Source organism: Panthera leo, chromosome C1 (assembly GCF_018350215.1).
Source record: "Panthera leo isolate Ple1 chromosome C1, P.leo_Ple1_pat1.1, whole genome shotgun sequence".
Taxonomy (NCBI): domain Eukaryota; kingdom Metazoa; phylum Chordata; class Mammalia; order Carnivora; family Felidae; genus Panthera; species Panthera leo.
In genome coordinates this window covers 94,385,479-94,408,173 of record NC_056686.1, presented here as the reverse complement: position 1 = coordinate 94,408,173, position 22,695 = coordinate 94,385,479, and the positions used below count along the sequence as shown (strand labels likewise).

Below are 22,695 nucleotides of genomic sequence, written 5' to 3'. Positions count from 1 at the left end.
AAGTGCAACGAAAAAAACCTATCAAGAAGGAAAACGAACACAGTTCCATATTTTCAGTTAAACAGAGTAGAAAGATCGCAGGACACATCATGACAAAGCAGATGACCGAATTTCCTCATTTATTAAAGAACAGAAATAAATTCTGCTTAAAAAAAAATGACATTAAAACTTAGTCTATCTTTCCACTGAATAAAATTGAGAAAAAGGCTGGCTTTCAGGTCATATATTTATTTAAAAAAATAAAATGGATCAACAAAGTTACCACATTATTCTGCATGCTAACAGGAAATCCCAAGCCCATGAGAGATACCATTTCTTGAGCAATAAAAAAAATTACCTCCTCAACAATGTAAAGATAAGAAACCTTTCAATTCAAATTCAAGGTCTTTATCACTAATTCCATTGCACAAGCTAGTAGGATATATCTGTGCCACAAGCTGAGCTCCTTAGTAAAGAAAGCTTGAGAAGAGACTAAACAAGGATGTCACTAAAAGATGATGATTTGTTAAAATTATAAAGCAACCATCTTTTGGCCTGCAAATATTCTACATGAGAAATCTCCACCACTGGGAATCTGCTCCCCAGGACAATTTTATTCTGAATCCAAGATAATTACAAACACATGGCCATTTTTCCTGCATGCTTCCTTGGGCCAAACCCTGTATGACAACATGTACAATTACAGGATGGGATTGAAATTCCCATTCTCACACAGGATAGTTAAGGAGTGTTACCAATAACAAAGAAAAGTTATACAACATTGATTATTATAAATTATATTTGTTCTTATCCACCCCATTCTCCTTAATATGTTCTGATTCTTTCCTGCAGAAAACGTGAGTTTCCTATATGACACCAAGTATGTCATTAGTGATGATTAGAATGAGCTGTCGAGACCTTGATTCTGAAGACATGTATGTGCAGGTGAGACGCAATCTGATTGCAAACACTGACACAGTAGCGGATCAAATCAAAGAAGGAGAAGACCTAGAAAGAAAAGAGAGTGTCAGATTCTCAGGACCTGCTTAGGTGATTCCTAAGCTTCCTAAATGAGGAGTGGCTTCCTTCTTCCCTTCCTTCCAGACATGTCTTCAATTCCATACAATCTAATACTTCAATTTCCTCATGGATTTTTCCTTTACGCTAAGGATCGACAAACTCTTTCTCAGAGACACAGTAAATATTTTAGGCTTTGTGGACCATACCGTCTGTATCTTAGCTGCTCAACTTTTGCCATTATAGCATGAAAGCAGACACAGACAATACCTTCATGAATGGCCACGGCTGTGTTCCAATAGAACTTTATACAAACAGACCTTTGGCCCACAGGATGTAATTTATCAGTTCCTGCTTTACAGTCAGAAATCTGGAATTTTTGAGCCCAGATGTAGGACTAATAAGACTAATGCAAAAAATGGCTCAAAGATGAAGCCACGAAGAACTCTTTACAAAGTCCCATAAATATGGTTTTCTGACATTCCAAATCATTACAATTATAGTATCTATCTTTCAGGACTGACCCACAGGAACAAGAAAACAAGTGGCTTCTGAATCATGAAACCAGACACAGAACGATACTTACCAGGGCAATCCAAAGTACAATATATTCATCGATAAAGCTGTTAAAATACTGGTCCAGAAACAAAAGTGCTGGGCCTATGAATGCTGTGTCGTGCAAATGCATTTCGCTCTTAGTCATGTGTGCCACCTGAAAACAAAAGAGAACCCGTGATGCAGGCACTCTCATACTAGAGCAACCGTGAGTCACAGTAAATCAGTTTTGTGCTCAAGTTTCAAGTTGTGTTCACAAGTTTCGAGAATTATTTGGCGATACTGAATAAAAAGCTAAACTTCCCAAAAAACCCCCAGAAAACTGACAAGAATTATGTGTGAGAGCTATACACCACAGGGACAGACCATGTCAACCAAGCCCCCCCCACCCCCGCCCCGCCCCAGAAGATGCTTTTCATAAACACCCTTGATTCGAGTGTACAGATGGAGACTGAAGAAGGCAGATAAACTAAAGCACCACATTAAACTGTAGCAGAAAGAAGGGCTGTGGAGGTCCAAGAAGCTTCTGGTAACCTCCAGTTGTAGCTTCACAGAAGAGTGAGAACAGTTCCCATGTTGATGTCCAGGGATCTTGACTGGAGGAGAGCAAACTCTAGAGCTGCTCAGGAAGCTGTGGGATGAAAGCTATGGCCATAAACCCAAAATAAGAGGAATTTTAAACACAAAACAAAGAAAATCTTTAGTGCTTACCACAAGCTTATTAGTGATTTTAGCAGATACAAAACCAAACGTCAGTATATAAAGACAGGGATGCTTTTCAAAAAGCTGAACTGCCGATTTCTTATAGATCATTGCAGCTAATGTAATCACTGATCCAATATGGAGAAAAGGAGAAAGGACACTTGTTCCCTGTGCAGAATAAAGAGAAGAGAGGTACAAACTGTCAGATACGACACGGATCTGTTGTAAGGCAGATCAACTCACACTTTTAAGAACCTCACGGTGCCTGACAGCCAGCAGTTTCTGTAACCGAATACTGAACAGCTAGTGAAGAAAGCAGCAGTATGGGTTGGTCAGGCACAATCTGAGGATTTTACTTATGCCGTCAGGCTTATTTTACAAAGCAGATCATACTTTTAAAAATACATTTGTGTATAAAGGCATGCATGTGTGTCCGTATGTACATGCACAAAAAAAAAAGCACGTAAGCATATACATGTATGCATGTATAGATAAAAGTGAGTTTGGGATATTACTTTTGTTTAAGACTGAGCAGAAAGTCTAAATTAGCAAATGTTTTATACAATTCAAATGGAAAGGCAACTACAAAACCAAGTCCTAGTATAAACAATTGTGGGGAATCTTAAGATGTACTCACTGCTATCGTTGATCCGTTTTTTCCAACACCACCTGTGAAGATTACACGGAAGTAATTTGTACAGGAAAATATGGTCCCTGCTACAGTACAAAGTGCAGGAAAAATTTTCATTTGGATATTCAGCACTGGAATCTTTAGTGGGTGGAGAGAAAGAGAACAATTAAAATATATACAAATTGAAATAAGAAAATACAACACATGTTTGGTTCATATTCCCATATATCCTCCATATTCCCTCCAGTTTAGCAAATACTTAAATTCATGAACATTTCCCTCTTTCTATTAGAAGCAATATAACAAAGAGACGAGGCTATGTAGAAATTAATCTCATTTCTCACGCCAACCTTTAAAAAAATTACTGATTCAACTTTATTAAATTGTGTCACAAGCTAAGTAAAGTTCACCTAATGTATCCCAGAAGTCTGGCAACAGTGGAACAGGCTGTCTTCTGGACTTTTTATAAATGAAGTGTACTTTGCTTGTTTCTTTGTACATTTTTGGACCTCTGCCTTTAAATCTGTACTTTGTTACTAATTGTTATGAGAGACAAAGTGTGGAGCATAGAAGACTAGAAATATCTGCAGCTAGATTAAAAAAGCATGCAAACTAGAGAATGGAAGACAAAAGCTGTACTCAGAGGAGGTCTCAACTCCAAACTGTTAGGATACAAGCAACTAGAAAAAGCAGAGGGCAGCCAAAAAGACATTCATATGCAGGGCAAAAAGACGTCAAGCACCATCCAAGCAGGTACAATTGTGTATCCAAAATTTTAACATGTTAAATTTTCAGAAGAAGCAAATAATATATTTTTATAGCATACTGAAAATACAAAAGCATACTGAAAATGCAGATTAATTTACCTAAAGTGGGGCGGGGGAGAGCGGCTGAGTGCACTGGTATCAAGTATTCAATCTTGCAAGTACAATATCCATCATTTAAAATGAAATACACTTGTGCTAACTTTTTAAAATCATTTAAGATTTTCTTTCTGTTTGCACCTCTCATTTAGCTTTTCTGAAGGCTCATATTTTGTCCAATACGGGTTGAAAATAAAGCAACATAAAATGATATATTCTATTAACAGAAACAAATGAGTATAAGTACAAAATTCCAGAAGCCCACAGGGTTTAATAGGCAATGAGTTCTTATAATGAAAACATTTTAACTAGGGCTATTTATACTTTTTAGGGCTACCATTTAAAAACCAAATAGGACATGTCACATTTCCTAATTTTTTTTTTTTTTTGTATACATAAAACCCAAGTAAAATTGGTAGAGACAACAATCCTAATGTTTAGATACTGTATTTCTTCAAAACTCTGAAGAACTCAGTTTGTTTATAAAACACTATGACCTCTTGCAAAACTGCAGCTCTGAAAAAAAATTGTAATCAACTGTTCAAATTTCAAGTTGTACTGTGGCAGTGTTTAGTTTTCTAAAATGAAATAGGTCAACTTAAAAGTTAAGCCCAGAACTCTACAGAGCATCCTAAATGGTCTTCTTCCTTCCCTAATTCATTTCTAAACCCTACAGCCCAAATTCAACACTTGTTTACAGTGAAGGAGAAAATCAACACCGTGGTTGCTTCGAGCTCTAAGATTTTCCTGCTCTGGTTCAGAAAACTAGGGATATTACAATCTTAATCTGATGCACCTGAATTAAATTTAATACCCTGGCTAGTTTTCTTTTTTCCTCCAGAGACAAAGGCCCTGTATGGCAATGGGGGAAATACTATACTCCCTCAGATTTCAAAGGAGACAAAGCATTCATCCATTACAGTGGCATGCCTGTATTAGGGCCAGGGTATCGAGTAAGTGCCAACTCTGGCATAGCAGTCATTTGTGCCACAACTGAACTGAGTATTACCACAACTATAATTAAAATTTGGTGAAAATGCGGTAGGTTCATGGAAACTGTTGGCTATTGAAAGAAGAAAGAATAAACTGAAATATTAAAGAAGCCAGGCAATTTAGTAAATGCCTTGAACCACAAAATAAGTAAGCAAGCTACAGACTTAGGAGCAAAGTATCATAAACATTCCTAAGATCCTCTCGGTTTCCATCATATAGGATAGCTATATACACCAAACCCTAAGTTTCTGAGTATAGGATTTTGTTTGCATTGATTTTTTATATTCTCTCTGGAGCCATGCGCATCGTAAGTGCTCTATATACACTTGTTGAAGATTAAGATCTCCTCCCTTTCTCTTATCCTCTATGTAGAATTACTGTTATGGGAGAATAAGAAGACATATCTTGCTCCCACATTAAGAAGGAAAAAGAATGTTAGCTACAAGAAAATCTGAGGCAAAGTGAAGGGAGCTGGAAGGAAAGGAATCACAAGCCTTATCAGGCAATCCCTTAAAAATCAGCACCAAATGAACCACTTATAAAAAGCACCAAAAGCATTGCCATTTTCACCTCCCACCCAAGATCAAGGAAGGTGGACACATTCTGTCTTTTCCCAATCTTTCCCTTTCTGGCCTTCTCATCTTAGAACTCGCCCAAGGTAGCTAACATGCATTCACTCTACAGAAATACAAGAAAGCTATACTGAAAACATACCTTTATCAGAGCTCTGGGTCATGGTGTCTGCTCTATAGCCAGGGGCAAACCCTCTGGATTTAAGCTATCAAATTATGCATCTAAATAATATCAATCTAATGTAATTCATTTTAAATTAGGTTAGAGATGGAAAAGCAGGTATTAAATCTCAGATTTACCAGATTACAATGGACATGTTCTGATTCAATAGTTTGGATTAATATAGAATATCAGTTACTAAACTGTTAAGACTAGTTTTCTTAGGGACATAATAAAATGTTCTTATGGGCTTTGTAAATTTCAGCTGAAACACAAAGTGTCATTTTGAGGTTAGATACTACTAACCTTCTTCCAAACAATGTGGCAATGCCTATTTAGAAGTACTTTGAAAAGAAGTGATTTCCATCAAACTTTAATATAACAATAATTACAGCATCTACCAAGTATTTAAAGAAAATCACCATGTCTAAATTATTTAAGTCTAAGTACACTTCTTCTAAGTGGAGCCTGCTTGGAATTCTCTCTCCCTCTCTCTCTGCCCATACCCCACTCGTGCTCTCTTTTCTCTCTCAAAATAAATAAAAACAAACTTAAAAAAGAAAAAAAAAAAAGAATGAAACAGCAGTGAAAGTAACCATGAGGGGATTGCATGTGGGTCCCTTTCAAGTGAGGATAATTCTCCTTAAAACAAAAACAAACAAAAAAACAGTGATAGGATAAAAGATAGTTTCAAGACATTCCAAAAGAATATATTCTTCTGGGAAAAGCAATACAGAAAAATTAACAATATGGATTTTTGTTTTGTTCCTTGCAATGTGTAAACCCATGCACAGACTTTTGTGCATGAAAACAATTTTTCCTTAAAAAAAAGAAAAGAAAAAAACCACAAACAACCCAAACCAACAGAACTAATTACAAACTTTGGTAAAAACCCACCTCTCTGAAGAAAAAAAAAAAAAGCAAAAAAGCAGCAAGAAATGGGTAATCCATAAGCTGCAGATATAAATCACTTATCTTTGCAAAACAGCTGATATTCTGAAATCAGCTTTATAAAAACAATTGTATATATTTTTTAAAGCCATAGATTTGCTTCCTAACTATCAATGAAAGCCTTTTAATGAGGATTTGGAAAGCAGTGTCCATTTCGTGCCTTCAACTTCAAGAGAGATGAAAATTTGACGCTCCAAACGGGTACATTTTCTCCATTTTGGCACACAAATTATTACATGTAATCTTTCCTAAACTAACATAATCCAATTTGAAACAGTATATTCAGCATTGAACCCATAGGGCCAAATAAAAAGAAAAAAAGAAATATAGTGGTCTGAGGTCAATTATGGGACTCTCTACTGGGAATTGCTCAAAGAACACAGAATATTTCTTTTAGCCTCCAAATATCACCAGAGAGGTCAGGCCCTTCCCTTTTACTTTAATGATGGTAACAGCAGGGCCACTAACAAAGGCCTGGGATCTGCATCTCTCCCGCAACCTGGCCTCACTCCTACTGGAGTTAGATTGTTGGGCCTGGGGATTTTACTTCAGTCTCGGATCTGAGAGTTCCTACAGTTACTTTTTAAAACATATAATAAAAGAGGATGATTATATTATCTTAATTATCTATAAAGATAGGGCAAACTATTTGATCCTTTTAAAAGAAAAAAAAAAAAAAAAAACAACCATCACTTCTGTTAAGTTCATGTATATAAATCCTAGTGAAAAAGGTAACAAGGATACCTGAAGCAAATTCACCACCAGGCACCACATAAAAAATATACGCATACAGCCTATAACTTCATTTGCAATAATGCCTTATGTATTTCCATACTGATAAGGATAATATGGTTTATATACCTGACGCTGACTTGTTTTGCAACGATCAAGCCAGAAATCACAATTTTTGGTAACTGGTATGATGAAACTGTATAGATAATTTATATACATTTAAGATATTCAAAATAATTTTGGAGAAGGGGAGACTTTGGTATAAAACACAAAGTCTATGAACATAGTCAAGAGATACAAAAAATTTAAGTCAACATACGATTGACCCTTGAACACCACGAGGGTTAGGAGTGCCTACCCACCCAGCCCCGTGCAGTTGAAACTCTGCATATAATTTCTGATTCCCCCAAAACTGAGCTATTGTTGACCAGAAGGCTTACTGATAAGACAGTTGATTATCACATATTTTGTATATGTATTATATACTATACACTTACAGGAAAGGATGCTAGACAAAAGAAAATGATATTAAGAAAATCATAAGGAACAGAAAACACATTTATGGCACTGCACTGTATTTATAAAAAAAAGTGTATAGTTAAGGGACCCTTGCTTTAACAAACCTGTGTAGTCCAGGGGTCAACTGTATATATAACATATATTTATTTTATTTATTACATTTATTTATATATTTTATTATATTTATTTATATATTTTATATATATTTATATATGCTTAACTTGCTGGAAAACAAAAATAATAAAATTCTCTCCCTATATCTATGTATCTCTCTGTATACCTATATCTGAATCTATGGAGCTCAGATTTCACTAAAATATATCTTAGATTTCACTAAAGACCCTATCAGCTTTTGAGACTCGTGTGTAGGAAAGATGTGAATTTGAATGATACTACATACATGACTAGATAGCTTCAGAATTCTCCTGGCAGACTATGGATTATTTTTATTCCTTTATCTCCTCCCTCCTCACAACCCTATCCTCCTGACAAAAGGTATTGAATATTGAAAAAAAAAAAAATTAAAAAAAAAAAAAAAGGTATTGAACAATTTCTGGTAATGAATACGCAGGGAAGTATGTCAATTACACCTCCTCAAATATCTGATTGACCCTCATAAAGTGAATTAGGTATGCGAAAGATCTCGTTCCATAAATTTCCCATATACCTTAAAATTAATCTGATTTTTAAGAATTATGTTTGTTTAGGAGTAGTAAATCCTTTGGTGAGATCACACCAAATGAATGGCAAATTCTGAAAGCGTGGTGGTAGTGATCAGCAGTAAACTGGACCAGGCAGCACAAACAACTGTGACTCAGATCTGGAAGAAGATCTATCTGGCAATTGTAAGAGCAGCTTTCACTGAGGGCTTATTACTTGATACACACGGTTCTAAGTGCTTTATACGTACTACTCATTTAACAAAAAAGAATAACCCTATGAAATAGGTATTATTACTGTTCTCATTTTACAGAGGAGGCAATTAAGCCACAGAGAGCTGAGTAACAGATGACGTTCACACAATACGCAGAGGAGCCCGACTGAACTCAGGCAGTCTGGTTCCTAAGCCTGTGCTCTTGGCTTGCATATTATACCTTTCATGTACCCTGTTTTGACGTTTTGTGAAAAAAAAGAATGTGTGTTTATAGGTCAGGTTGAAAATCAAGGTCCTGGCTTGTTAAAACCATTCTATGGCACCGATTTCAATAAGCATTTATTCTGTTTTAGGGCTAGTTTATTTGCTACCCCAAATTTCTTATTCAGCTTTAAGCATATGATAGAAAAACTAGTAGACTCCTATAGCTCAGAAAGAAAAAAAGCCTGATTTGATCTAGTCATTGGTTAAGCGGCTATAGTATCCGCTGTCTCCTCAGATGTAAAATGGGATGACGAATAATAATTCAGATGGCCTTCCAAAACAATAGTCCTGGAATGGACCTCAAGTTCCACCTGACTCCAAGTAGTAAAATTCACCATGACCCAAAGAGAAGTTTGTGTCCTACCATTGCTGTGGCTTTTCATTTTCAGAAAGAGTAAAATAGTTTTACATATCACTCTTTAACTGGATTATCCTATATTAGAAAACACAAGCAAAAGACAACATGCATTACATGGGATACACAATGTGAACAAAGTTACCATAGATTGCCAAAAAGGTGGTCCTCCAATCACTGCCAGCAAATGCATGATTATTATGAAGATTTGCACTTCAGTCACATCAATTCTGATTAGGTACAAAAAGCCAAAAAAGCAGAATTACTCAAAACAATTTCAAGTTAATTACTTGCGAGCTTAGCAGCATTCCTCTATCATGCACAATAGAAAAAAATCTCAAATATTGAGGAAAGGGGAGAAGGAGGTGTCAAAAATTTGTTATGAGCAAAATCAAATAAAATCCAGAGGCTTTTAATTTAATTTGATGAATTTCACAGAGCAATAAAAACCCCTCCTTTCCATAGGAAATTTCTGACTCACTGAAGTGGAGCTGAAACTATAGCTTAACCTTTCCCACCAAAAAAAGGAAAAAAAGAAAAAAGGAGCAGGGGCAGGGCATGTGTGTATTAAATTTCGAGTGTCAAGCAGAGGGGACTGCATTACACTGCTATAGAATATGAAATCTTGAAACCAGGGCTTTGTAGTACCAAATAGAGGAAATGGTGAGTTTTTACTAAAGTAACGTGAATCACTCAGATCTTATAAAACTTACTGCCCTTTAGTTATATTCACTTAATGCCTTCCATAGTAGGGGTGTGAAAAAAAATTTCACCCAGCTCTCAAATTCTTACACTTATTAGGTGAACTACCCTAAGATTTCTGGAAAGAAGAACTGAAAAGCAGCCAAGAATTAGTTTGAGGTTGCTGAAAATGATCTTACAGTCAAGAAAAGACAAACCTGGTACAAAAACAGGGCAGTAGAAATTAGAAGTCTGAAAGTCTGAAAAAAAAGAATATGGACAAAAAGATTGAGGAGCAAAGTACAAACTGACATTCTTTTCCTTCTACAGACCAGCACTTTACATAATCTTGAGATTATCATTCCAGATTATTGGATCCAAAATTAAAATTCTCACAACTTATTGTACAGATATACTTGTACAAAGTGTTTGTACAAGGTTATTTATTACAGCATTCTTTATAACAGCAAAGCCCTCAATGAGGGAACAGTTATAGAAATTAGAGTACTTCCACACAATGGGGTATCTGGTAGCTTTGAAAAAAGAGTGAGTTGCTCCCTAAAAAGTGATATGGAAAAATATCAAAGATATATTAGGTGAAAAGAAATGTTGCAGAATGTGTAAGTGCTATTGTGTGTGTGTGTGTGTGTGTGTGTGTGTGTGTAAAAAAGAAGAAAAATAATATTCTCTATTTTTGTCAGTAATTACATAACAAATTTCTGGAAGGATACATTATAAACTAAGAACAGTGGTACCTACTGGAGAGGACAGTGTGGGGATGGACCGCTGGGAGAGGAGGATGGGAAGGAGACCATACACTGCATATGTTTTTTTATAATGTTAGTTTTAAACAAAGTGAGTAACTTATATTAAGGTAAATTTTTAAAAAAAATTAGTCTAAGAAAAACAGATACCAACAACAGCAAGGGGATTCAATTCCCAGAGCAGAATGGAGCCCCCATTTCTAAAACTGACACTTAAAACATATAATGTGAGCTAGATATGCAAGTTTCCATGCCCAACATAAACAACTAAGTTGATACCAGTCTCTCACAACTAAAAAAAATTGAGCTTTGTTTGCTCCAGATTTTTTTTTTTTTGAACAGAAGCTTATTAAGTTGTAAACATATAGTGATGTAGTCATCTTTACATACACATTTATTGGGGAAAAAATGGACCGAATTAGGCTAAAAAGAATCTGTAGAGCTGACCTGATGAATGGTGTTGCCAATAAGGGGAATTACACTCAGTAGCAGATTCAGGAGACTAAGCAGGTGTCAAAGATGATCAAGTCTGTCTTGGGTGGAGGAGGGTAGACATCTTACAACATTTTGCTGGATATATGAAGTAGCCTTTTGGGAGGGGAAGGGCCAGAAGTATAGAATTACAAAATAAAAATGGAGGGAACCTCATGCAATTAATCTTTGTACCCTGGATGAATGTAAAAGAGAATGGGGAACATGAAAGATCTTTATAAAGCTCAGACTGGGATTCCTAGGGAAAGTTTTATGGATTTGCCTGTTTAAAACTTTTAGAAGACAGAATTTCCTAAACCATGCAGATACTGTTATAGTATTTAGATCCACGATGCCTTAATGTTAGGAGGGAAAGCCAGGGAAAACTTACCAGTTATAGGTAGTTAAGAGTTTTTTTTTCCTGTTTGCTTATTTGATTTAGAGGAATACTCAGTACTGCCGGATGAGACCCTCCTGCACTGAATCATGGCCTATCCCCACTCCTGGAGGTGTGGCTCTAAGCTTGACTGTCAATGAAGAAGAGTGCAGTAAGAGGCCCTCCCTAGAGATAGGAACTAAGGGAACTAAGAGGGACAGGTGGCAGAAGTGATTAACAATGAACAAAAGAGTCAATGAATCTACTTAGACAAGAGTTGCTTATATGGCAGTCCATTTTCCTACCTTTCCACTAAGAAGTCTCCTAGTGGATGAATTTATGGTAATATATATTCATCATTTACTACTTTTGGCTGAGGAGGAAAGACAGTTATCCAGAAAGGAGAATGTTACGGAAAGACAGGAATGTGGCATTTCTGTAGTCACTTTCTTATTATTCATTTCAAAATAATAATATGGGTGGAAAATTCCCAAATGTTGGGACTACTACTCAAAAACCAAAAAAGCATCCTCCAGAACTACACTAAAAATAAGCCCTTCAAGATACAAAGAATATGTGGTAAAGGAGCATCCAAAACACCAGAGTGATTTTTTTTTTTTTTAAGACATATGGGAAAACAAATCTCTTATCTACAGCATTAGATTTCCACAGCCTAAAAGTTTCAGAGGGGGGAAATTAGATGAGAATGCACTTAATTTTCTGTAACCATGAAGGTATTTAAATATTCTGACTTGTTTGGCTTTAAATAATTTCCTGTTTCTATTTTAGTATAGGTTGTCAAAGTACAGAAAGAATTTGCCCAATTGCTATGTATAATCTCTTCAAATGACAACAACAAGCCAGCCATAAACAACATTCTAATGGCTGTCACGGAAGAAAAATGCAAAGAAGCAAACCAGCTGTGGAGACTAAGCTCCCCCATTCTTTTGATGGGGAGGCTGTAAGTGTGGCAGTCAAAATAACTGAATATTTGAAATAAATCCCCTGGGCCCATCACTCCTAGCAACATCTTAATGGTCTACTGACTAAGAGGTAAAGAGATCATGGTATCTTAAATGAATAGGAGTAATTTTAACTTCTAAACAGGGAACAGAAAATCTGTGTAGCTGGGAGTGAGGAACTCCGGGGGTCTCTATCACAACAGAAAGGCAGCCTAGATCAGTTATTACATCAGAATTAGAGGTTTAAAAAGTGATTAAGGGGTGTAACAACCTCAAACTTCCTAAGTTAACTGACTATGAATAAAATTTCTATTTTAAGTTTCATTTTCATTGTTCAGTTTTGAGAGAGATACTTAACAAATGCATCTGATTTGAATTCCAACAAGACTCAGGAGTAATGGGAATGTGAAGGGATTTAAATGACATTCTGTGAAAGCTGGTAAGCATGTTAATCATCTTTTCCCTAAAATTTTTATGTCTTTCCACTCACTCTAATACGAGTTAATCTATTTTTCTTATATGTGTCACATATGCATTCAAAGATATATTTGCAGTTAATGTATAAAAGCAATGTTGTTGTTGTTAAACTCTACACAACAAATGTAATTGTATTATAATTTGGGTTGGCTGTTGGCTTGGTTAAGAGAATATGCACTAAGGCTAAATTCAAGTGTCAAAGAAACCCAGATTTGTACAATTTGACTTGTGAGCTATTTATTATTTAAAAAGAAGAATTTTGTTTAAAAAGACATCCACTGAGGGTGTCTGGAATCCTATTCAAAGATTAGATTGTTATTAATTACAGATTTGCACTCACTTGTCAATGGATCTGAAGTTGTAGGGAACTTCTGCATGACCAGAACATTTATTATACCAGAAAAATCATGGGTGGGGTGAAGTCTTGGTAGACTGCAACCAAGACTGGCCTAGAAACTGACCATACTGCCTTCCAATATTTTACTTTCTACCCTTGATAATGGACAATCTGGGCATGGCAAGCTTAATGTTAGGTAATATTAACCAGACAGCTGAATGGTAACGATGATATTTTAAACCCAAGTGGTACAGGGCACCTGGGTGTTTCAGTCAGTTAAGCATCTGACTCTTAATTTCAGCTCAGGTCATAATCTCACAGTCGTGGGATTGATCCCTGATTTGGGCTCTGTGCGGACAGCACGGAGCCTGCTTGGGATTCTCTCTCTCCCTTCTTCCTTTGCCCCTTCCTGTTCACACATACGCACACACTCTCAAAAAGTGTTACATACAGAGAAAGTCTAAGCATCTGTTTTTGAGATAAGCTGAATTATTTAAAACCATATTTATTATCTACCACATGAAGGACTAAATGAATCTTTAGATTATCTGAGAAGACTACAAAAAAAAAAAAAAAAAAAACCACCTGCAACAACAACCCATCCAGTGATTCTTGAGGAAGAAGAAAAATAGCCAAAGGCTAGAATATAAGTCCTCTAAAAGGAGCTAAAGCTTAGGTCTCACAATTCAGGGGACAGCCTACCCTTATCACCCTTGGAAACAGAAGAATTAGGAGAGTCCTCTCACCTCATTTAGTAATAATCGTGATGAAGTTAAATGAAGGGATCATGGACCTATTCTTCCTCTCAAACTAGCACAATCAATTCTGGAAGAAATCTAGCAACTTCTGGGAGTTACTAACACAGGCCTTAAAATCAATAAAAATAATAGTGGTAACAAACACTTATATGCCAGTCACTAAAGCTAGCACATTACTTTTGATACTCTTAATCTTCACAACTATTTAGGAGGTAGGAACTATTGCCACCATTTTATAGATGAGGAAAGTCAGATAGGTTAATGGACTTTTCCAAGGTTACCGAGATAATAGGTGGCAGAGCCTTGAAAGAAAATGGAAGTGTTGTACCTACATGGTGCCAAAACTCTGATTTTTAGTTTACTAATCAACTGGAGTAAACATCTGTGCTAAGTTTTTACCTTGTTATCACTAAGGTGTCCATGTATGATGTTTCTTGTATTCTAACACAACTTTCTGTAAAATGGTAATAGCATTCCAAGTTGATGCTAATAAATTAAATTGGAAACAAATTATAATGAACTCTTTCTTAAGCTTATTTTCCCCCTGAACTCTGAAAAAATGGAAAAAGAAAAACCCACAAACATCTGACAGTCTGATTGCAATGATTAAACCAGTTAAAGCAACAAATATTAAAAGCAAAAAAAGTCTCTGCAAGTTAGCAACTGGTAAAAGAACAGATTTGCATTAGTTTCTAGAAACATTTTAATAGGAAAGGTTCTATAAATACAGGTACTTTTTTATCATACACAAACAAGGTGAAAGTAAGTAATATAGTCAATATCCTGACTATTAATTTCACTAAGAACACTGGGAGAAAAGACCTTTGGTGAGTACAATTAAAAATAGTAAATGAGCTATCAAAAATTGTCTACCTAGACAACTGCAGTGAGCATAAAGTTTTAGGTCTTTGGAGAAAGAACCAGAAGACAGGTTATGGGTAGAGGGGGACTAAAAATGACACATTCTGAACTATGCACATTATTCTACCCCAGGAAAATAGACCCCACAAATAATTCTGCAAGTACGTTGTAAATTCAAATGAAAAAATGGCTTTTGTTTTGATTCTAAATAATGTCTATAGTACTTTTCAGTATTCTCCAAAGTCTAAGCTTCTTTTGAAAAAAAAAAAAGATGTAAATTATCCCTCACTATTAATCTGTCCCCAAAGAGGTCTCTACTGCCACTGAATAAATGGATTTACAATGCTGCAAGATACCTTTCAGAAAGAACTCTGCTACCAGACTTACTCTATCACATTATTGAAACATTTTGGAGCATGAGGATTCAATATAGGAAACCTAATGCAGCCCCGTATTGCTAGAACAATATGTTAGGTGTCCATATGAACAGTCCCCAAACACTCCATGAACTGCAAAATAAATGGAATTTAAGCTCTACTTTGCTTGTGAATAAACCTTTCATACTAAAGTGTGAAAGATTCTGGACTATTCTACTGGGAAACTATTTCCTAATAAATATTTTTGAACTTTTAAAGGTCATAAAGTCTAAATTATAATTTTAACATGAGAGAAAAAAAGTTGTATTATTTACTCAGCATTAATTAAGGAAATATGTATTTACTAAAAACAAACCAAACCTGAAAAAGGATGTTATTCAATAGATGGCTATAGTAACATGAAAAGCAAAGGATACTTAGTTTTAAAAGCACAATAAGAGAAGAAAACAGTAAACAATACAAATAAGAATAGCTTCTAGCATTAATTTTCTTAAAAACTAAGATCGTTGAAAACAGAAACAGAAGAATCAGTACTAGATTGCTTAAAGAATATTCTAAAGGAGTTAAGGGAATAAACAGAATCTTTCCTACATTACTACTAAGCATCTTCTCAACTTGCTTATCTAAAGGGAAACTCTGCTTGCTTTATTCTGTTTTCAAAATATAAATTCAAAAAAAAAATCTAGTTAATGGTGGAAAGGTATTTGTTTTAAAAATATTACAAAGAGCAAAAATGATATTAGGTACAGTAGGGTAAGTGAGAGAGACAATTGTTTCTAGCATCAAATCACCAGGAATATTATTTTCAAAAAATTTTAATAGGGTGGATTTTTATTGCCCTATATATATTAAAATTATGTTTTCTAATAACCTGTTTGTCTGTGAAATACCACCAGAAGACTTTTTATTTTTTTGTATTTTAATTACTCTGTGCATGACAAAGGTGCTGTCTTTATTGAGTTCACGCCACTGTTCATTGGACAGCATGAATATTCTAGCAGTTACCGTGAAGTTCCAGAACCAAGGTCCCAGGGTTCCTGTGAGAAGCTGGCATATTATAATTATGATCTGGGACTCTGTAACATCGAATCTATGCATAAGGAAACAAACATTTCAAAATAACTTTACTCAGAGCTTTTGCCAAAGAGCCCTACAGGTAGCAAAAACATTTAAAAAGTAGCATTACCCTTTAAAGACATCTAAAGATTCAATAACAATTTATACAGTACTATTACTAACCTTATGCAAACATGTATATTTCTTACCCAAACCAAAATAGTAGAAAAGTGTAAAAATTCAAACTAACACACTGAATACATGACTTGTAAATAGGCAGCTGGAAACACTAGAACTAAAAATGCAGTTAATTCTTAGTTACCTAAGTAGTGAACACTACTTGCCAAATAATCACATTAGCTGTGACATAGGTCCCTTCTCTGTGAGAACCTATCCAGACTTCTCTGTCGAGAGGAGTGCTTCCAGAAGCCCCAGTGTACAGTTAACTAGGTGTTTGAAAAACCACTAATCATCTCATACCCCTTCACTGCCCCACATCTCATCATGCTCCTGCTTCTGCTATTCAGTAAAAAAATGCACACGTATGTGAAAAAGGCAAGGGGGAAACTAGGACTTCTTTGGATATGGTCAGAACAAAATAAAACTGGTCAGCTCCTTGTCCTGTTTCCTGATCATTTCTAGTCTAAAATCTTATCCTTCTTCCTCTTTCTCTTCCCTTAATTCCATACCAGCATTATAACTCTCTACTATATTGGATTAGTTTATTAGTGGTAAAAATAAGTAACATGTCTAATGTGATCACTAAAGGATGTTGGCAAAAGGAGTGGCAGTATAGAACAGACTTCAAATCAAAGCCATGTAATCAAAATTAAGAACCTAGGAATGCTAAATGTGATGGAAACAGGTCTACGATTTTACCTGATGATCTTAAAGTCCAAACTGCAATCTAGGCTTTACATTAATATAAACAGTTGTTTTAAGATCTTATCTCTAATAACTTGATAGAATTAAAATAGGCACAGTCCAAATGAATGACTTACTAACAAAAAATACACAGGGAAACTAGAAACTGAAAGGAAAATCTTTGATAGTTATTAGTTCACATGGTAAGTCTTAAACTTCTAAAGGTATGAATATCCTATATGGGCATTTAACAGGAAGCTTCCTAATTCTTAATCCACAAAAAGTGGATTATACATTAACAGTTTTTAATTACTATGATATCTGCAAATACTTATACTTTAGAGATTTCTTGGGTAAGAATTGAACTGGATTTGCCAGACTACCAGAATACATAGCCTATTAACTTTTTTCATTTAACTAGAAAAGGTCAGAAGTTATGTATTTACATAGTTTTAGCTAATGTAAGTGTGGAAAAATGAATTGAAAAATGTACTAAATACTCTACGTGCTATAATTATAAATAGTAAGTACACTGAAAATAGCATCTGTAAAGTTAATAGGCTCATAGAAGGAACCTTAGATACCATCAAATCCAAAACTCTGACTTACAAATTACGAAATGAAAGTTCTGGGCCTTGCGCAAGCTGATACACAGACAATAGTCTGGAGGTAACACTTGAGGCAAGGTATACTGATCTAGTTCAATTTATTATAATTCTTTCTTTTTTTGACTTGTGAAAAGTTTTTTGTTTTTTGTTTTTTTTTTCCTGAAATGATAATTTAAGAGTTCTACCTTTCACAGTGTGGAGGATTTAAGGCCAGTATTTTGCATAAATAGTTTTTTTAGAGATTGTCTAGAATTTCTAAGCATTTGATTTATAAAAAATGATTCTACATATACATCTACAAATTATATATTTTAAAATATCTAGATATACACGGTTTAAGCCTTAAGAGAGGAAATGTGAACTCTTCCATTTAGTATAACCCATAAACATTTTAAAGTATGTTTTACAAATGTTTACAAATGAACTTCGATTCATAATTCTTATCTTCTTCGGCCGACCCCATTCTTCTGTGAAGTTCTAGCCTCTGAGCCCACTTCCCTCCCCAGCTTTCAAATCCAAGTCAGTAAAAATCCCAACAGGCTAAGTTGGGTCTAGGAGGTCCCAGCGAGCAGTACTCATCTCTATCAGACCTCTACTTGCTTGGTCCAGAAACACTGTCAGAACAGGGGTCTATCTAGATGTGACAGGTACTAATATTCTCTGTACAAGGCAGCTTTCAGTTGTGATCAGAGCAAAATGCTGGAAGATTTAGTCATAATATCAGAGATGATGGATCCAAAACACATTGACTTTCTCATGATATCTGACTTTGAATGGAAATTACTTAGTTAAAAATGAATTAACTATGGTGCCTATTTTTGGTCAAGATATGAGCAAATTTAATAGCAACTAAAATTAGTGACACTAGGCGATTAAGAAAAACAAATCAATATCTCTTATTTGACAAATATGCTATATGGTTATTAAACACACAACAACCTAAATTGATTATATATAAAAAAGAAATCCTCATGATTTTTTTTCATTTGTGTGTAACCACCAAAATAAAACAATCAAAATAAAAATATTTTAAAACAAAATTCCCAAGGTGCCTAAGGGCCACTTTCATGTTTCTCCAAAAAGGAGTAAGAAAAGTAAGGGATTTAAAAAAATTTCTTTAGTCAGGGATGCCTGGGTGACTCAGTAGGCTAAGCGTCGACTTTGGCTCAGGTCATGATTTCATGGTTCCTAAGTTCAAGCCCTGCATCAGGCTCTGTGCTGACAGCTCAGAGCCTGGAGCCTACTTTAGAATCTGTGTCTCCCTCTCTATCTGCCCCTCTCCCCTCAAGCTCTGTCGGTCTCTCTCTCAAAAAAATAAATAGTAAAAAAAAGTCTTTTTAGTCAAATTACATTTGAAAGGTTATCTTATTCTTTTCTAATTAAACAAAATTTAGACTTTCTCCTCCACACATATAAACTTTACTTCAATATTCAACCTATTATACATCAGCCTATTCTACCTGCTCTTGAAAAGAATGTGAAATCTTAAATGCATTTTAAAAACTTCTTTAGGAATATCTCTATTATTCCATATGTCCCCATTACATTGGAAAAATATCTCCTTAAATGTGAGTACTCGCAGCACATTTCTTTGAATATTGAGATCTGCTTTTACTTAAAAAAAAAAAAAAAAAAAAAAAAAAAAAAAAAGCGTTGCCTTAATATGAATGCAGGATTTCAGAAAATTGTATTTAATTTTCCAAATCAAAACCAATCCCTTGTAATACTAATATGTAATTTAAATTGAGATATTAAATTTAAACTGGCTCCAATATTTGTGTATCTAGTTTCACACCATAACAAAGAAGCACTATAGTCTCAATGGGACAGTGTCTTCCCACCTAGTCCCTCTACCTGTTACCCTAAACATTGTTCCTGCATTTTCATCAGTCTAGCTCCGTAGATCCATCTCTCTCTTTTCTCCCCCAAATATCTTCAATCTCTTCTCTAGCCAATTTCTTCTGTGTAAATTCAAAACCCTCCTTCCTTTGCACCTATGTTCTTTCTTCTAACAGATGTCTTGCTTCTTCCCATCGCAGCCACACATTCTGTACATCACCTGTACCACATGCTTATTTAGTCCCTTCACTTCCCATCCCCTACAATCTGGCTTCTACCCTTCCACTACAGAAAACTACTCCGGATGGCCTCAGATCGCCAAATTTAGTGTACAATTTTCTGTCCTCATTTTGAGTCTTGGCAGCATTCAGCGTTGTTCTCTTTTGAAATCTCTGGCTTTTCATTCTGGTATGCCTCCTTCTCTGGCTGTTCAATAATTTTCATAGGCTTCTTTCTAAGCTTGCTTTCTAAGTTTTCTAAGCTATTTTCATTCTATCTGGATGCCTAAAATCCCTCACATACATGTGCTGATAGAACTCGCCCTTTCACATAGGTTCTTCTGAGTGTAGGGCCTTTCTCTACCCCCCATCCAACCACCTAAGGAGGGGAACTGGGAGTTACTCCAGTCTCTGCTCGCTCATTCATTCCCCACGTGCAGATAGAGATTAGGTCCTACAGTTTCTACCTCTTCAGCCTCTCTCCAGACTATGACTTTCTCTCTGATAGCACTGTCATCACACTAGTTCAGGTGTGAGCATTCCTCATGTTAATTATGTTGATGACTCCGACAGGACCTCCTTACCTCTGTACTAGCCCATGCCAATTCACCCTCCGAATGCTGCCAGACTGTTCTTTCCAATTGTCCTTTTGTCATTTTCCTGGTTTCGGTTTTGCAAAGGCTCCCCACAGATTCAGGAAAAAAGCTCATATTTCTTGGCAGGACATAGAAATCCCCTGATTTTCTGGATCTTCTCCAGCCTTATCTCCTGCCACTCCCCTACAGGCATCTTTGGTCTAACAATATGGAACTGCTCACAGTTCTCTAAGTGCATATTTTATCAAAGGAATACACTACAAGGGACATTCTAAGACTGGCAAATTGAGAGCTGTGCTAACAAATCGCTCCTAAAAACACTGTTTACTCTTCCCCTACTTCCATGGTTCACTCCCTCTCCTTCCTTCAGTTCCCATACTACATGGTTGGTGCTGCTTTACTTGAAAGGGAAAGAGAATTTATTAGGGCTGATGATAAATAAACTTTCAAAATAAGAGCTTGCAAGTTAACTATGAGATAATAACCACTGAAACAAACTATGTCAAATCCAGATACTACAAGTTCTGCTATTTTTGAAAACAGTCACATCACTAAAAATTAAGACTGAATTAGGGCAAACCAAGTGATCTTGGAAGTCCATTATATTTTGTGGTTTTACCAATGCAGAGAAATACTATGAAAACTTGAGATATAGGCTATAAAACCAATTTGAAAAAAACATCTGCACACAGTATTTTCAATTACTGCTTTTTTTTTTGTATCAGAAATCTACAATATTTCCTGAGCACTGATCATTTTTGAACTGATGAACGCACAAGCATTCGAGTTTCAATTGGACATGCGTGTCTACTATTGTCACCTTAAGATGGGCCTTAAACATGTCTTCTAACCCCCTTATTATAAAATTCTTCCAGGACATGTCTTTTAGTTAACATCCAAAATAATAATTATTGTTACTGTCATAAGTTAAGAACATCTTAAGTTCTGTTTAAATAAGTTTAGCAAAAACAATTTGAACTGAATTTGTAAGGAACAGCTGGATTTCTATGCATTTGGCTCTCACAAGAGCTAGAAAACTAAGTTTCTTAGGGATCTAAAATTTAAATATCCATTAATGATTCATCTTAAAGAGACTAGGTTAAGATGTTCTCCTATCATTTGCAATCAGAGATTTTATTTGGATATTTCATGAAGTATTCAGAGTCTTTTCTCAAGTTCTTTCTCTTTTACTTCGACACCATGAAAAAAATAAGACTAACTCGAGCAGTGTAAATCGGATCTGTGGCAATTAAACACCAGTTGGTGCATTTCATCCTTTACCTTGTTCCAAGATGAGTTTACTCATTAATATTTATGAAAAAGTACTGATCAACAGGTAGGAACTATACATTTTGGAGTCTGAAAGGAGCTTGTATTTCATTTTTTAAATTCTTGGGCATTTGTTGGTGGTAGTAACCTATATGGTGTGTTTATGTCAACTGAATTATTAAGAGCTTAGATTTTTATAGACTCACAAATAATATGAAAAGAATAAAATCTAATTAAGCTATGATATTGAGAGATGAGAGTTGCTCTTTGCTCTCATAAACTATCTAATCTTTCCTGAAAATGCATTTTCGTATGTCAAAATAAAACATGGAGTTAAGGTAAATACAGGAAAAATACAGTGAATTTATCTGAGGGAAAGACAAGTGGGTATGAGTGAGGAGGGGCCACTGCTTTTCATATTATTTTAAAAATATTGGTTGGAGGTCCTAATATTTCCTTCTAAACAGTGTGACAGACGGACAGAGACCATTAGGCAGCTACAATAATGAGAGTTTTAAACTTCTATTTGCTAAACTAATTTAGAGCTTTGATCAATTCCTAATACTGAGATATGTAAAAGCAACATTCTCCATATCTGAAAGAGAAAACAAAAAAAATCACTGTTAAGTGTTACTTACATTCCAAATCGCAATGTTCCAGAAACATATGTTTGCCAGTGTGCACAATAGAACATGAATGTTCCAGCAAAACAACAAAAAAACATCCAATCAGGGTTTGTCCCCAGCTGCACTGCAATACAAGTTCCAAGAACCACAAAAACTGCAAAAGAAAGATCACGATAATAACTGAACAATCTCAATAACCAACATTAACTGAGCTGGAAACACTTTTAGATTAAGCAAAAAAAAAAAAGAAAAAAAAAAAAAAGACATGCTATGAATGTACAATCTTGTCTCAGGTACCTATGGTTCCAGGAAAGCAGGATATAATCTTTTACATTATCTTTCACCCCATAATTTCACTTTCATTTTTCACTATACCACTCAGTGGAAC

The 22,695-nt window shown here is 35.3% G+C and overlaps 1 protein-coding gene across 3 annotated transcripts in view; it reads right to left on the bottom strand.

The window, feature by feature from the left end:
- Positions 1 to 237: 237 nt before the first annotated feature.
- CEPT1 (choline/ethanolamine phosphotransferase 1) overlaps positions 238 to 22,695 on the bottom strand; it is a 36,822-nt gene continuing 14,364 nt past the window's right edge. For 2 of the 3 annotated variants that reach the window (XM_042953380.1, XM_042953383.1), the window contains exons 4-9: positions 22,320 to 22,461; positions 9,313 to 9,397; positions 2,891 to 3,022; positions 2,263 to 2,421; positions 1,583 to 1,708; positions 238 to 987 (exon numbers count right to left, since the gene is read on the bottom strand). In XM_042953380.1, the coding sequence (XP_042809314.1) occupies positions 868 to 987; positions 1,583 to 1,708; positions 2,263 to 2,421; positions 2,891 to 3,022; positions 9,313 to 9,397; positions 22,320 to 22,461 (764 nt within the window). In that variant the 3' untranslated portion in view covers positions 238 to 867. Of the gene's footprint in view, positions 988 to 1,582; positions 1,709 to 2,262; positions 2,422 to 2,890; positions 3,023 to 9,312; positions 9,398 to 16,236; positions 16,322 to 22,319; positions 22,462 to 22,695 lie in introns of all 3 variants that reach the window. The other variant, XM_042953382.1, reaches the window with a different exon arrangement.